The 12,486-nt window shown below is 56.1% G+C and overlaps 1 protein-coding gene across 1 annotated transcript; it reads left to right on the forward strand.

Moving 5' to 3' along the window:
- The first annotated feature begins 6,193 nt into the window (after positions 1-6,193).
- On the forward strand, positions 6,194-12,451 carry LOC119931538 (creatine kinase U-type, mitochondrial). The gene is made up of 9 exons (XM_038750298.1): positions 6,194-6,342; positions 7,661-7,859; positions 8,061-8,156; positions 10,273-10,494; positions 10,728-10,813; positions 10,969-11,092; positions 11,544-11,678; positions 11,950-12,075; positions 12,210-12,451. The coding sequence occupies exons 1-9, from the start codon at positions 6,194-6,196 to the stop codon at positions 12,327-12,329; spliced, it is 1,257 nt and encodes a 418-aa protein (XP_038606226.1). The 3' UTR covers positions 12,330-12,451.
- The last annotated feature ends 35 nt before the right edge of the window (positions 12,452-12,486 follow it).

Raw genomic sequence — 12,486 nt, forward strand, 5'->3', positions numbered from 1 at the left:
CCCAAACCCGTGCTCTTTCCATTGAGCCACGCTGCTTCCATCCCCTTCACGCCACAGAAACCGCCCTCTCAAAGGTCACAAATGATTTCCTTCTTGGCTTCATTGACATTGTCCTCTCCTGGTTCTCCTCCTATCTCTCGGGATGCTCATTTTCGGTCTCTGTCTTCGGGCTCCTTCTCTGCTTCCCAACCCCTAACCTCAGTTCAGTTCTGGGTCTCCTTCTATTCTCCATATACACCCACTCCCTTGGAGAATTAATTTGCTCCCATGGCTTCTATCTTAGGGCTCCTTCTCTGCATCCCACCCCCTAACCTTGTTTCAGTTCTGGGTCCCCTTCTATTCTTCAAATACACCCACTCCCTTGGAGAATTCATTCTCTCCCATGGCTTCAACAACCACCTCTATGAAGATGATCCCCAAATCTACATCTCCAGCCCTGATCTCGCTCCCTCTCTGCAGTCTCACATTTCCTTCTGTCATCAAGACATCTCTACTTGGATGTCCTCCTGTCCATCTCAAAATTAACACGTCTAAAACGGAACTTATCTTCCCACTCAAACCCTGTCCTCTCCCCGACTTTCCCATAAGGTAGATGACACCACCATTCTTCCTGTCTCACAAGCCTGTAACCTTGGCGTTATCCTCAACTCTTCTTTTTCATTCAACTCCCTTATTACAGCCATCACTAAATCCTGTCGATTCGACCTTCACAACATGGCTAAAATCTGCCCTTTCCTCTCCTTCCAAACTGCTATCATGTTAATACAATCACTTATCTTATCCCGTCTTGTTACTGTATCAGCTTCCTCACTGACCTCCCAGCCTCCTGTCACTCCCCACTCCAGTCCATACTTCACTCTGCTGCCTGGATCATTTTTCTACAAAAACATTCGGGACAAATTTCCCCACTCCTCAAAAACTCCAGTGGTTGGCCATCCATCTCTGCTTCAAACAGAAACACCTCATCATTGGCTTTAAATCATTCAATCACCTTGCCCCCTCCTACCTCAACTCACTAGTCTCTTACTACAACCCGGCTCACACACTTCACTCCTCCAATGCTAACCTTCTCACTGTACCTCAATTTTGTCTATCTCACCGCCGAGCGCTCGCCCACGTCCTGCCTCTGGCCTGGAATGACCTCCCTCCTCATATCTGACAGACAGTTATTCTCCCCACTTCAAAGCCTTGTTGAATGCACACATCTTCCACGAGGCCTTCCCTCTCTAAGACCCTTTTTCCTATTCTCCCACTCCCTTCTTTATCTCCCTGATTTGCTTTCTTTATTTATCCCCCTTCTCAACTCCACAGCACTCATGTACATATTTGTAATTTATTTATTTGTAGTAATGTCTGTCTCCCCCTCTAGACTGTAAGCTCATTGTGGGTAGGGAATGTGCCTGTTTATTGTTATACTGTACTCTCTCCAAGCACTTAGTACATGGCTATATACTCAGTAAGTGCTCAGTAAATATGATTTACAGAAAAATGTCATTGTTATTATTATTACTGCTAATAATAATAATGGGGGAAAGATTCAGTGCTACCTTGGAGAGGAGGGAAGCTGGGCTTTTTTTAAGGTATTTTAAAGGTGCTTACTATAGGCCAGGCACTGCAATAATAATAATAATAATGATGGCATTTATTAAGCACTTACTATGTGCAAAGCACTGTTCTAAGCTCTGGATAGGTTACAAGGTGATCAGGTTGTCCCCCGGGGGGTTCACAGTCTTGATCCCCATTTTACAGATGAGGTAACTGAGGCACAGACAAGTTAAGTGACTTGCCCAAAGTCACACAGCTGACAATTGGCGGGGCCGGGGTTTGAACCCATGACCTCCGACTCCAAAGCCCGTGCTCTTTCCATTGAGCCATGCTGCTTCTCTGACTGTACTAAGCACTGGGATAAATATAAGCTAATTAATTTGGACACAGCTCATGTCCCACATGGGGTGCACAGTCTTAATCCCCATTTTACCTATGAGGTAACTGAGGCACAGAGAAGTGAAGTGACTTGCCCAAGGTCACACCAACAGACAAGTGGTGGAGCCAGGATTAAAACCAAGTTCCTTCTGATTGCCAGGCCCGTGCTCTATCCACTAGGCAACTCTGCTTCTCTCTTTACTGGGCCATTTCTCCCCCACCCCACCCCACCCCCAGGCCAGAGATGGGGCAAATACCACAGTCCCAGTTCCTCGGGCCCAGCTCCTTATAGAGCCCATACCTGGGAGTGAGAAGGATCCGGGTGCTAATCCTGCTCTGCCTCTTGTCTGCTGTGTGACCTTGAGCAAATCACTTCACTTTTCTGAGCCTCATCTGTAAAATGGGGATTAAGACTGTGAGCCTTCTGTAGCTTGTGTCTACCCCAGCACTTAGTACAGTGCCTGGCACATAGTAAGCGCTTAACGAATACCACAATTATTCCTATTAGCTGGCCCTTCTCCAAGCCCAACCCCCTTATCTCAACTCCAAGATTGTTCCAAACGCTCCCAGTGCTATCAATCACCCAACCCTGGCGTCCAGCTGCCAGTCAGCCCCTGCCCCCACCTGCAGCGCCCGCCTGGAGGGACAAAGGTTGAAACACACCTGGGGCCACACCTCAGCTACATAAAACCTGGAGCAGCTGATGTCGGACCCAAGCAGCCCCTGATTTTTAACTCGGGGGTTGGGGAAAGGAGAGGAGGGGAGCAAAGTTGAGGAAGATATCAGATCCCCTGGTGATCATGTCCTTGAGCCGGAGTTACCTTAGGGCCCAGTTTAATCAGATTGGATTTACTGGAAGAGGAAAGGCTTACCCCTGGGGAAGCGGGAGTCGGGGGTGGGGACAGGAGTGGAAGGGGGTTGAGCTGGGGGGGTGGCGTCTGGCGCCCGGAGCTCTGAGCCCGCCTGCTCCCGCCCGCCCAGCCCTGGGCACCGAGCCATGAGTGGGAAGGGAGAAGTGAAAGCTGCCCACAGACAGAGCTGCCGAAGCCGCTGACACCAGCAGTGACCAGGTGCGTGGCAGGAAAAGAAGGGAACCAGGACCCTGGGGAGGAGTGGAAGGACTGCAGGGAGGAGGAGGAGGATGGCTGGCAGAGGGTGCCAGGGTGGGTGGCAGAGGGGGATATTTGGGAAGCAGGAGGAAGCAGGGATGCCCTCCACGGGGTGCAGCAGACCGAGGTTCTCGGGTGGTGGTGGTGGTGATGGTAGGCGGATAGGTGGACCCAATCCAAGCCTCTGGGTCAGAGTGGCGGCCTGGAGAAAGAACTACTTTTGGCAGGGAGCTGGATGCCTGGGTCCTTTTCCTGCATCCAAGAGAAGCAGCGTAGCTCACTGGAAAGAGCCCGGGCTTGGGAGTCAGAGGTCATGGGTTCGAATCCCAGATCCGCCAGTTGTCAGCTGTGTGACTTTGGGCAAGTCACTTAACTTCTCTGGGCCTCAGTTACCTCATCTGGAAAATGGGGATTAAGACTGTGAGCCCCACATGGGACAACCCCATCACCTTGTATCCCCCCCCCCCCCAGAGCTTAGAACAGTGCTTTGCACATTGTAAGCGCTTAACAAATGCCATAATTATTATTTTTCAAGCGCTTAGTGCAGTGTTCTGCACACATTAAGCGCTCAATAAATACGATTGAATGAATGAATGAATCCAAGGAAAGAGGTGACCTTCAGCAGCCTGCCTGTTTCCTTTCCTGCCTGTCTCCCTACCTTCCCGTCTCCCTGTGTCTATTTTCCATCAGCCTCCTCAGGTTTCCATGTCGCCTTCCCCCGCCCCTGAGCCCTTGAGTCTCTCCCAAGTTTCCTTTGTCACCTTCCTGTCACCTTTTAGAGCCTCCTCAAGTTTCATTCCAAATCTCTTCCGGGTCCGTCCCTTGCGCCAAGCCCCCACCCCAGATCTCCTCCTTGTCCTCTTCATGCCTTTCCCCATGCCACACCCGGAGCCCTCTAAGCTTGTTGTGGGCAGGGATTATTTTTATTGCTCTATTGTACTCTCTCAAGCGCTTAGTACAGTGCTTTGCCCGCCGTAAGAGCTCAATAGGTACAATTGAATGAATGAATAAATGACCCCATCCCTCCCTCTGGCCCTTAATCGGTTCCCCTTTCTCTCCCCCAGATCCTTGGCGCTATGCGGGACTGGGGTCCAACCCAATTTGCTTGTATCCACCCCGGCGCTTAGTACAGTGCCTGGCACATAGTAAGCACTTACCAAATACCATCATTATTTATTACCTTTTTTCCACCTGTCCTTCTCGCTCTCTGGGGTTTCCCCCTCCCTCTGTCCCTCTAATTTCCGTCCCTCTCTGGGGCCGGGACCCCCTTCCTTCTCTTTCTTGTCCCCTCTCTCCCCCAAATGCCGCCTCCTTTTTCTTTCCCGGCCTCCGGGTTTTGCCCCTCATGCCCGTGGGGGTAGATGAGGGAGAGGACCTGGGGTCTCATACAGGTCTCCCCAGCATGGCCTCTGGAAGGAGGGGTGGCCTGGCTGGAAAGGGAAGGGCCGGAGGAGAAGAGAGGACACCCTCCGCTTGCTCCCCTGGCCCTGAGCCCCTCCGCCGGGCAAAGGGGACCCTAGAGAAGCAGCATAGTCCGAGGACGTGGGTTCTAATCCCGACTCCACCACTTGTCATAATAATAATAAAGACGGCATTTGTTAAGCGCTTACTATGTGCGCAGCACTGTTCTAAGCGCTGGGGAGGGCTACAAGGTGATCAGGTTGTCCCACGGGGGGCTCCCAGTCTTAATCCCCATTTCCCAGATGAGGTAACTGAGGCTCAGAGAAGGGAAGTGACTTGCCCAAGGTCACACAGCAGACCTGTGGGGGAGCCGGGATTCGAACCCATGACCTCTGACTCCGAAGCCCGGGCTCTTTCCACTGAGCCACTCCGCTTCTCTACTTGTCTGCTGTGTGTGACCTTGGGCAAGCCACTTCTCTGTGCCTCAGTTCCCTCATCGGTAAAATGGGGATTAAGACTGTGAACCCCACGTGGGACAACCTGATTACCTTGTATCTACCCCAACGCTTAGAATACTGCTTGGCACATAGTAAGCGCTTAACCAATGTCATAATAATAATTAGAGAAGCAGCGTGGTTCAGTGGAAAGAGCACGGGCTCGGGAATCAGAGGTCATGGGTTCTAATTCTGGCTCCCCCACCTGTCTGCTTTGTGACCTTGGACAAGTCCCTTAACTTCTCTGCGCCTCAGTTCCCTCGTCTGTCAAATGGGGATGAAGACTGTGAGCCCTACGTGGGACAACTCGATCACCTTGGATCCCCCCCCCAGCGCTTAGGACAGTGCTTGGCACATCATAGTAAGCGCTTGCCCAATGCCATCATTATTATTATTAATTAGAGAAGCAATATGGCGCAGTGGAAAGAGCACAGGCTTTGGAGTCAGAGGTCATGGGTTCAAATCCCGGCTCCGCCAATTGTCAGCTGTGTCACTTGGGCACATCACTTCGCTTCTCTGGGCCTCAGTGACCTCATCCGGCAAATGGGGATGAAGACTGTGAGCCCCAGGTGGGACAACCTGATCACCTTGTAACCTCCCAGCGCTTAGAACAGTGCTTTGCACATAGTAAGCGCTTACCAAATGCCATCATTATTATTATTAATCAGAGAAGCAGCATGGCTCAGTGGAAAGAGCACAGGCTTTGGATTCAGAGGTCATGGGTTCAAATCCCGCCTCCGCCAACTGTCAGCTGTGTGACTTGGGCAAGTCACTTCGCTTCTCTGGGCCTCAGGGACCTCATCCGGAAAATGGGGATGAAGACTGTGAGCCCCAGGTGGGACAACCTGATCACCTTGTAACCTCCCCAGCGCTTAGAACAGTGCTTTGCGCAGAGTAAGCGCTTAATAAATGCCATCATCATCCAACGTGAACCGGGGATGCGGGGTCCGGTGAAGCCGGGTGGGAGGGCGCTGTCCGCGGGGCTGGTGCTGAACCGGGGGGAACGGGAGCTCGGAAGAGGGGGTCCCCCCCGACAGGCCCCCCGGGCCCCCCATCCTCCCGTTGGGGAGGGGTTGGGGAGGGGAGGAGGGGCTTCTCCATGAGCCCCTCCCCCCGGGACTGCGGCGCCCGCCCCCGCCCCGCGCCTGACTGCGCACCGCTCCCCGCATCTCCGGCTCCAGCCTCTCATCCCGCTCCGGTCCTGCCCGGTTCCCGCCCGGTTCCCGCCCGGTTCCGGCTGCCCGAGGTCCGAGGCCCTCTCCCGCCATGGCCGGTCCCTTCTCCCGCCTGCTGTCCGCCCGCCCGGGGCTCCGGCTCCTCGCCGCGGCCGGCGCCGGCTCTCTGGCCGCGGGCTTCCTGCTCCGCCCGGACCCGCTGCGGGCCGCCGGGGAGCGGAGAAGGCTGTACCCGCCCAGGTACGGGGCCCCGGGAGGCCCGGGGAGGCCCGGGGAGGCCTGGAGGGAGGGCAGGGGCCGCACGACACAGTGGGGAGATCGCCGGAGGCTGGGCCCGAGAAGCCCCGGAGGGAGGAGGTGGAGGGGAATAAGAAAAATGATGGTGATAACGACGGAATTTCTTAAGCGCTTACCGGGCGCTGGGCACCTTTCTAAGCGCTGAGGTAGCTACAAGCTAATCAATCGGCGCCGAGAGTGGACGACAGAGATGGAAAGGCAAGGGGACACTCGGGGCCAGAAGGATAAGGAAGCGAAGGAACCATCATTGCTCCCCACCAGGCCTCGACGAAGGGCGGGGACATGGGGACCAGACATTCCTGGAGTCCTTTTCCCAGCTTCTCCCTGCCCCTCCCTCTGGGATCTGGACCGGTAGAACCCCTGCCCTGTCACCCTCCTTCCCCCACCCTCTCACCCACCCTCCGCTCCCTCCAAAAGCCTCTGCCCAGGCCCAGGGAGCCCGGGGAACTCCGCCGCCTCCACACAGCCCCAGCCCCACCTGTTCCCCACCTTCCTACATTTCCTTGTCCGCTGGTCCTGAACCTAGGGAGTCGAAGGAGAAGTTGAGGGGGAGGGGGTCTCTGAGCCAGATGGCGGAGGTTGGAGGGCTGAGACGGGATGGCAGACTTGGGAGGAGGGGGCTCTGGCTAAGGCGATTAGTCTGTCACCCATTAATCCCCGGGCAGGGGTGGGGTTAGGGGGAGGAGACCCAATCCCCGCCCCCAGAGCAGCACCAGAAGCTCTGCTTTCCTTGTCCTCCCTGTCCGGTGCCCCCGTCAGCCCGGCCCTGGGCCCCCCACCCCACCCCTCGAGGATCAGATTGAAACTGGTCCAGCCCGCTACCTGGGATGGGGAGAACTTAGTAGTGAACGCTGCGGGTCTGGAGGAACCTCCGATGATGCCTAAAAGACAAGTCAGATCTGGACTCCTCTCCCCTCTCCTCCTGGACTGTACTTCCCAGGCTGAGGTGGGTCGGGGGAGAGGGAGAGGTCCCTCTTCAGAGCCACAGTTTAGTTGGCCCTAGACTGGGATGGCCCACCTGCCCAGGGCAACTGCTGATGGGAGCCAGCCCCGCTCTGGAGAACTGGTCTATCCAGACCCAAGCTGAACCCCTGGGGATCAGCCCTACGTCAGGATCAGCCTGTGGGGATCTGAACATATTAGCTCCCTGGGACTCCTGTTAGACTTTCCAGGCTGCCCCGAGTCCCTCACAACATGCCCCCCACCGCGCCACACACAAACACACACATTGTGATCCCCCACACCTACCCTTCTTCCCCAGTGCCGAGTACCCTGACCTCCGCAAGCACAACAACTGCATGGCCAGCCATCTGACCCCGACCCTTTACGCCCGGCTCTGTGACAAGACCACACCTACTGGCTGGACATTAGACCAGTGTATCCAGACGGGCGTGGACAACCCCGGCCACCCCTTCATCAAGACCGTGGGCATGGTGGCTGGAGATGAAGAGACCTATGAGGTCAGTGTCCTATGAAGCCTTCACGTGGCCCTTCTCCCACACTGACCCCTGCTCCCCTTCCACCCCCGACCTGGTTCCCCAAACCAACCTCTCGGCCCCCAGGTCCGGGGCTTGAATGGGCCTGGACTTTGTGGGACCACGGGTGGGGAATAGAGGAGGGGTCTCTAACTCGGCCCTGCTGATGCTCACTCATTTCTCCAGGTGTTCGCGGACCTGTTTGACCCGGTGATCCAGGAGCGACACAATGGCTACAATCCCCGCTCCATGAGACACATAACCGACCTGGAAGCCAGCAAGGTGGATGGCTGGGAATGCTCGCCCAAGCCTCAACCCAACCACCCCATTAGGAGATCCAGGCAGCTAGGGGCTCAGTAGGAGGAGGGGAAGGGGTTCCCAAATTGATTCCCCCTCTGGGTTGACTGTGAGCTGAGATGGTGGAGAAAGGGGGAGAAAGAGGCAGTTCATAGAAAGCCGGATGATTGGGGGACAAAGAAGTTTCCAGATTAGGTGGGGAAGGTCAGTGGGATCCTTTAGTCTGGATTAGGTGGGGAAGGTCAGTGGGATCCTTTAGTCTGGATAGGGGAGGGCTGAGCAAGGAAGTGAGCCAAGTGTATAAAATCATGAAGGGAGCGAGAAGAGGCAACTCTAAATCGTTGCTCACCGAAACCCCATCGGAAGGGCTAAGGGGCCTCACTGCAGGTCGAAGCAGGCCTGCTCAAGACCAACGAGAATTGGGAAGCACATGGAATTCTTTTTCCCAGGAAGCTGTATAGAGTGAAAAGATCAATAGCTTCAAGAAGGGCTTGGCTCATTTCGTGGATGAGGCCCCTAGAGGGAGACTTGAAGAGGAAAGTTATAGGGGTTGGAAGTCCATGAGGAGATTAATTAGGTTTAATGGCCTACAGGTCCACGATGAATTAGTAATTGAAAAAAATGAACCATCGTGATGGACGGTCCCAGGCCGACAGTCATTCATCTCACGCATCTGATGGTTGATGATGATGATAATAATAATAATAATAATAATAATGGTATTTGTTAAGCGCTTACTATGTGCAAAGCACTGTTCTAAGCGCTGGGGAGGTTACAAAGTGATCAGATTGTCCCACGGGGGGCTCACAGTTTTAATCCCCATTTTCCAGATGAGGTAACTGAGGCACGGAGAAGTTGTGACTTGCCCAGAGTCACACAGCTGACAGTTGGTGGAGCTGGGATTTGAACCCATGACCTCTAACTCCAAAACCCGTGCTCTTTCCACTGAGCCACGCTGCTTCTCCATGATGATGATAGTATTTGTTAAGCACTAAGTGCCAAGCACTGTTCTAAGCGCTGGTGTAGAAAAAATGTAATGAGGTTGTCCCACATTGGGATCACAGTCTTAATCCCCATTTTACAGATGAGGTAACTGAGGCACAGAGAAGTGAGGTGACTTTCCTAAAGACACACAGCTGACAAGTGGCGGAGCCGGGAATAGAACCCGTGACCTCTGACTCCCAAGCCCGGGCTCTTTCCACTAAGCCAAGCTGCTTCCCTGTGGTTGCTTTCACACAGAACATGGGACCGACTTGGCCCCTGGTCTGACCCAGGATAATGCTGCTCCTATGTCCTATGGGAAGGACAAGCCTCTGGGGAGAGGGGTCTTCCCATCAACTCTCAGACCCTTGCACAAGCTCAGAATGGGAAGTCTCCGAATGTCTTCCTTGATCAGCAGCATGGCTCAGTGGAAAGAGCACGGGCTTTGGAGTCAGAGGTCATGAGTTCAAATCCCAGCTCCGCCAATTGTCAGCTGTGTGACTTCGAGCAAGTCACTTCACTTCTCTGGGCCTCAGTTACCTCATCTGTAAAATGGGGATTAAGGCTGTGAGCCCCCCGTGGGACAACCTGATCACCTTGTAACCTCCCCAGCGCTTAGAACAGTGCTTTGCACATAGTAAGCGCTTAATAAATGCCATCGTTATTATTATCATCAGCTACCTCTTTCTCCCTTTGATCCCTCATGGTCTCCCTGACTCTTCCACGGACTCACTGATGCCATGTTCCCTCTGGATTTCAACTGAACCCTCACATCCTTTCACCGAGGAGGGCGACCTTCCACCAGGCCTCCTCGCTCTCTATGTCCATCCCTCCTGTCCTCCCTAGGTCCCCAGGATCAGTCCATCAGTTGTATTTATTGAGCGCTTACTGTGTGCACTGAGTGCTTGGGAAAGAGCAACATAACAGAGTTGGTAGACATGATCCCTGCAAAACAGGTTGCCCTGGTCTCTCCTCATGCCCCTCTGTCCCTTCCCTGACCCCAGCGTAACCCCCTCCCCACCAGCCCCGGGCCCCCTAGTCCTTTCTGCTCCCCAGAGTGACTTCCCAGACCCCCCAGCTGCTCCTCGAGCCCCCCAACCTCTCTGTCCCCCCAACCCAGATCCGGTCCGGCCACTTTGACGAGCGGTACGTGCTGTCCTCACGGGTGCGGACGGGCCGCAGCATCCGGGGGCTCAGCCTGCCCCCCGCGTGTACGCGGGCCGAACGGCGAGAGGTGGAGAGGGTGGTGGTAGACGCGCTGAGTGGCTTGAAAGGAGACCTGGAGGGACGCTACTACCGGCTCAGCGACATGACGGAGGCGGAGCAGCAGCAGCTCATCGATGTGAGGGCTTCGGCCCCGTGGAGAGGGAGGGATGGCGGTTGGGAGGAGGAAGACGGGCTACGTGAGGACTGGATGTGAAGGAGGAATGGTAGTGGGGGAAGTCCAAGAGGACCATGCCACAGCCTGGAAAAGGTCCAGTTGGAGGGGGGAAAAACGCAGTGAAGGGTAGAGTGCTAGGGGAGGTGGGGGGAGTGCAGAGTACCTATCACCCATGCTCCCCCTTCACCCCTTAGGATCACTTCCTGTTTGACAAACCCGTGTCCCCCTTGCTGACTGCAGCTGGCATGGCCCGAGACTGGCCCGATGCCCGTGGAATCTGGTATGGAATCCTCCCTCGCCCCTGCCCTGTGGACCCTGCCCCTAACCTCCAGTGCCCAGATGCCACCCCCATCTCTCTCCGCCTAGCCCTGTCCCCCACCTCTATCCTGGCTTCGGCCCCGGCCCCTCTCATTCCTCCTCCTTCCTCCTCCCCAGGCACAATAACGAGAAGAGCTTCCTGATCTGGGTGAATGAAGAGGATCACACTCGGGTCATCTCCATGGAGAAGGGTGGAAACATGAAGAGGGTGTTTGAGAGGTTCTGCAGGGGACTCAAAGAGGTCAGGGGAGACCTGAGGACCCCGGGAGGTGGGCTTCGGGACAGGGTCGGGGATCCTGCCAGAAGAATGAGTCTGGGCTGTAGGGGAAGGCAACCCGGGGAGAGGAGAGGTACCTGGGTCTGTGGCTGTAGCTCATGGGACCTCTCCATTCCCCATCGTTCAAGCTAGGGGTGATGTTCGAGCATAGAGGCAGGGAAGTGGGGGAGGAGGGAGGGTGTGTGTACGTGTGTGGGCCTTACTGTGTTGTGTGTCCCCGGATTAACCCGGTAGGGGTTGGGATTGGGCCCCTGACTGGTTTAGGCTGGGCAGGCCTGCGCGTCCATGGGTGCTCTGCTGTACTATGTACAGTGCTCTGCACATAGTAAGCGCTCAATAAATACGATTGATGATGTTGATGGGTGGGAGAGGAGCAGTGCTGACAATGGGCCTGGGGTTCCGGGGGTGACCTCAGGTGGAGCGGCTGATCCAGGAGCGCGGCTGGGAGTTCATGTGGAACGAGCGTCTGGGCTACATCCTCACCTGCCCCTCCAACCTGGGCACCGGACTGCGGGCCGGCGTCCACGTCAAACTGCCCCTGCTGAGCAAGGTGGGGAAGCCTGCGGGAGAGCTGGACCCCGTGGGCGAACGAGTCCCCCAGCAAGACTGGAGGCTCCTGGAGGGGCTCAGTACAGTGGCCCCGAACACGTCAGTAGGGGCTCAGTACAGATGGCAGACTGACGATTAGGGCAGGCAGTGCCAAAGGGCGAGCAAGGCGGTGGGTACGGGGAACGGGCCCTGCCTGGCAGGGCCCGGTGTCTGGCTTGGGTCAGGGGTCGGGGGGATGATCTGCTCTGACCCTGCCTCGACGGCCCCCACAGGACAGTCGCTTCCCTAAGATCCTGGAGAACCTGAGGCTGCAGAAACGTGGCACTGGGGGTGTGGACACAGCGGCCACGGGCAGCACGTTTGACATCTCCAACTTGGACCGTCTGGGGAGGTCGGAGGTGAGAGACCCCCGTCCTTGGACCCTCGGAGCTGGGGACTGGAGGAGAGCCGGGGCTGGGGAGGAGCTCGGGGCGGGTGTGGAGGGAGGCGGCGGCAGCGGGGGATGCACAAGTGAGCAGTGAATGCCCCATAGGTGGAACTGGTCCAGCTGGTCATCGACGGTGTCAATTACCTGGTAGACTGTGAGCGGCGTCTGGAGAAGGGCCAGGACATCCGCGTGCCGGCTCCCCTCGCCACCACCCCCAAGCACTGACCCACTGACTGACTGACCCCACCTCCAGCCCCTCGCTGGACCCCAGCCCTGACTCGGCCCCTGCCCAGCCCCCGCCCCCGGGACTTGGGCCACGACGCATCCAGTAAAATCCGGTAATGCGACAGGCTCTGCGTGTTGGGTCTGGGCCAGTCTAGCG

The sequence above is a fragment of the Tachyglossus aculeatus genome, chromosome 8 (assembly GCF_015852505.1).
Source record: "Tachyglossus aculeatus isolate mTacAcu1 chromosome 8, mTacAcu1.pri, whole genome shotgun sequence".
Taxonomy (NCBI): Eukaryota; Metazoa; Chordata; class Mammalia; order Monotremata; family Tachyglossidae; genus Tachyglossus; species Tachyglossus aculeatus.

What these genes read in the sequence shown, in the direction of transcription:
- LOC119931538 (XM_038750298.1), top strand. Translation starts at nt 6,194, where the DNA reads ATGGCCGGTCCCTTCTCCCGCCTGCTGTCCGCCCGCCCGGGGCTCCGG. An exon ending in CCCGATGCCCGTGGAATCTG is followed by an intron (nt 10,814 to 10,968) that starts GTATGGAATCCT and finishes CCTCCTCCCCAG; the next exon opens with GCACAATAACGAGAAGAGCT. An exon ending in TCTGCAGGGGACTCAAAGAG is followed by an intron (nt 11,093 to 11,543) that starts GTCAGGGGAGAC and finishes GGGTGACCTCAG; the next exon opens with GTGGAGCGGCTGATCCAGGA.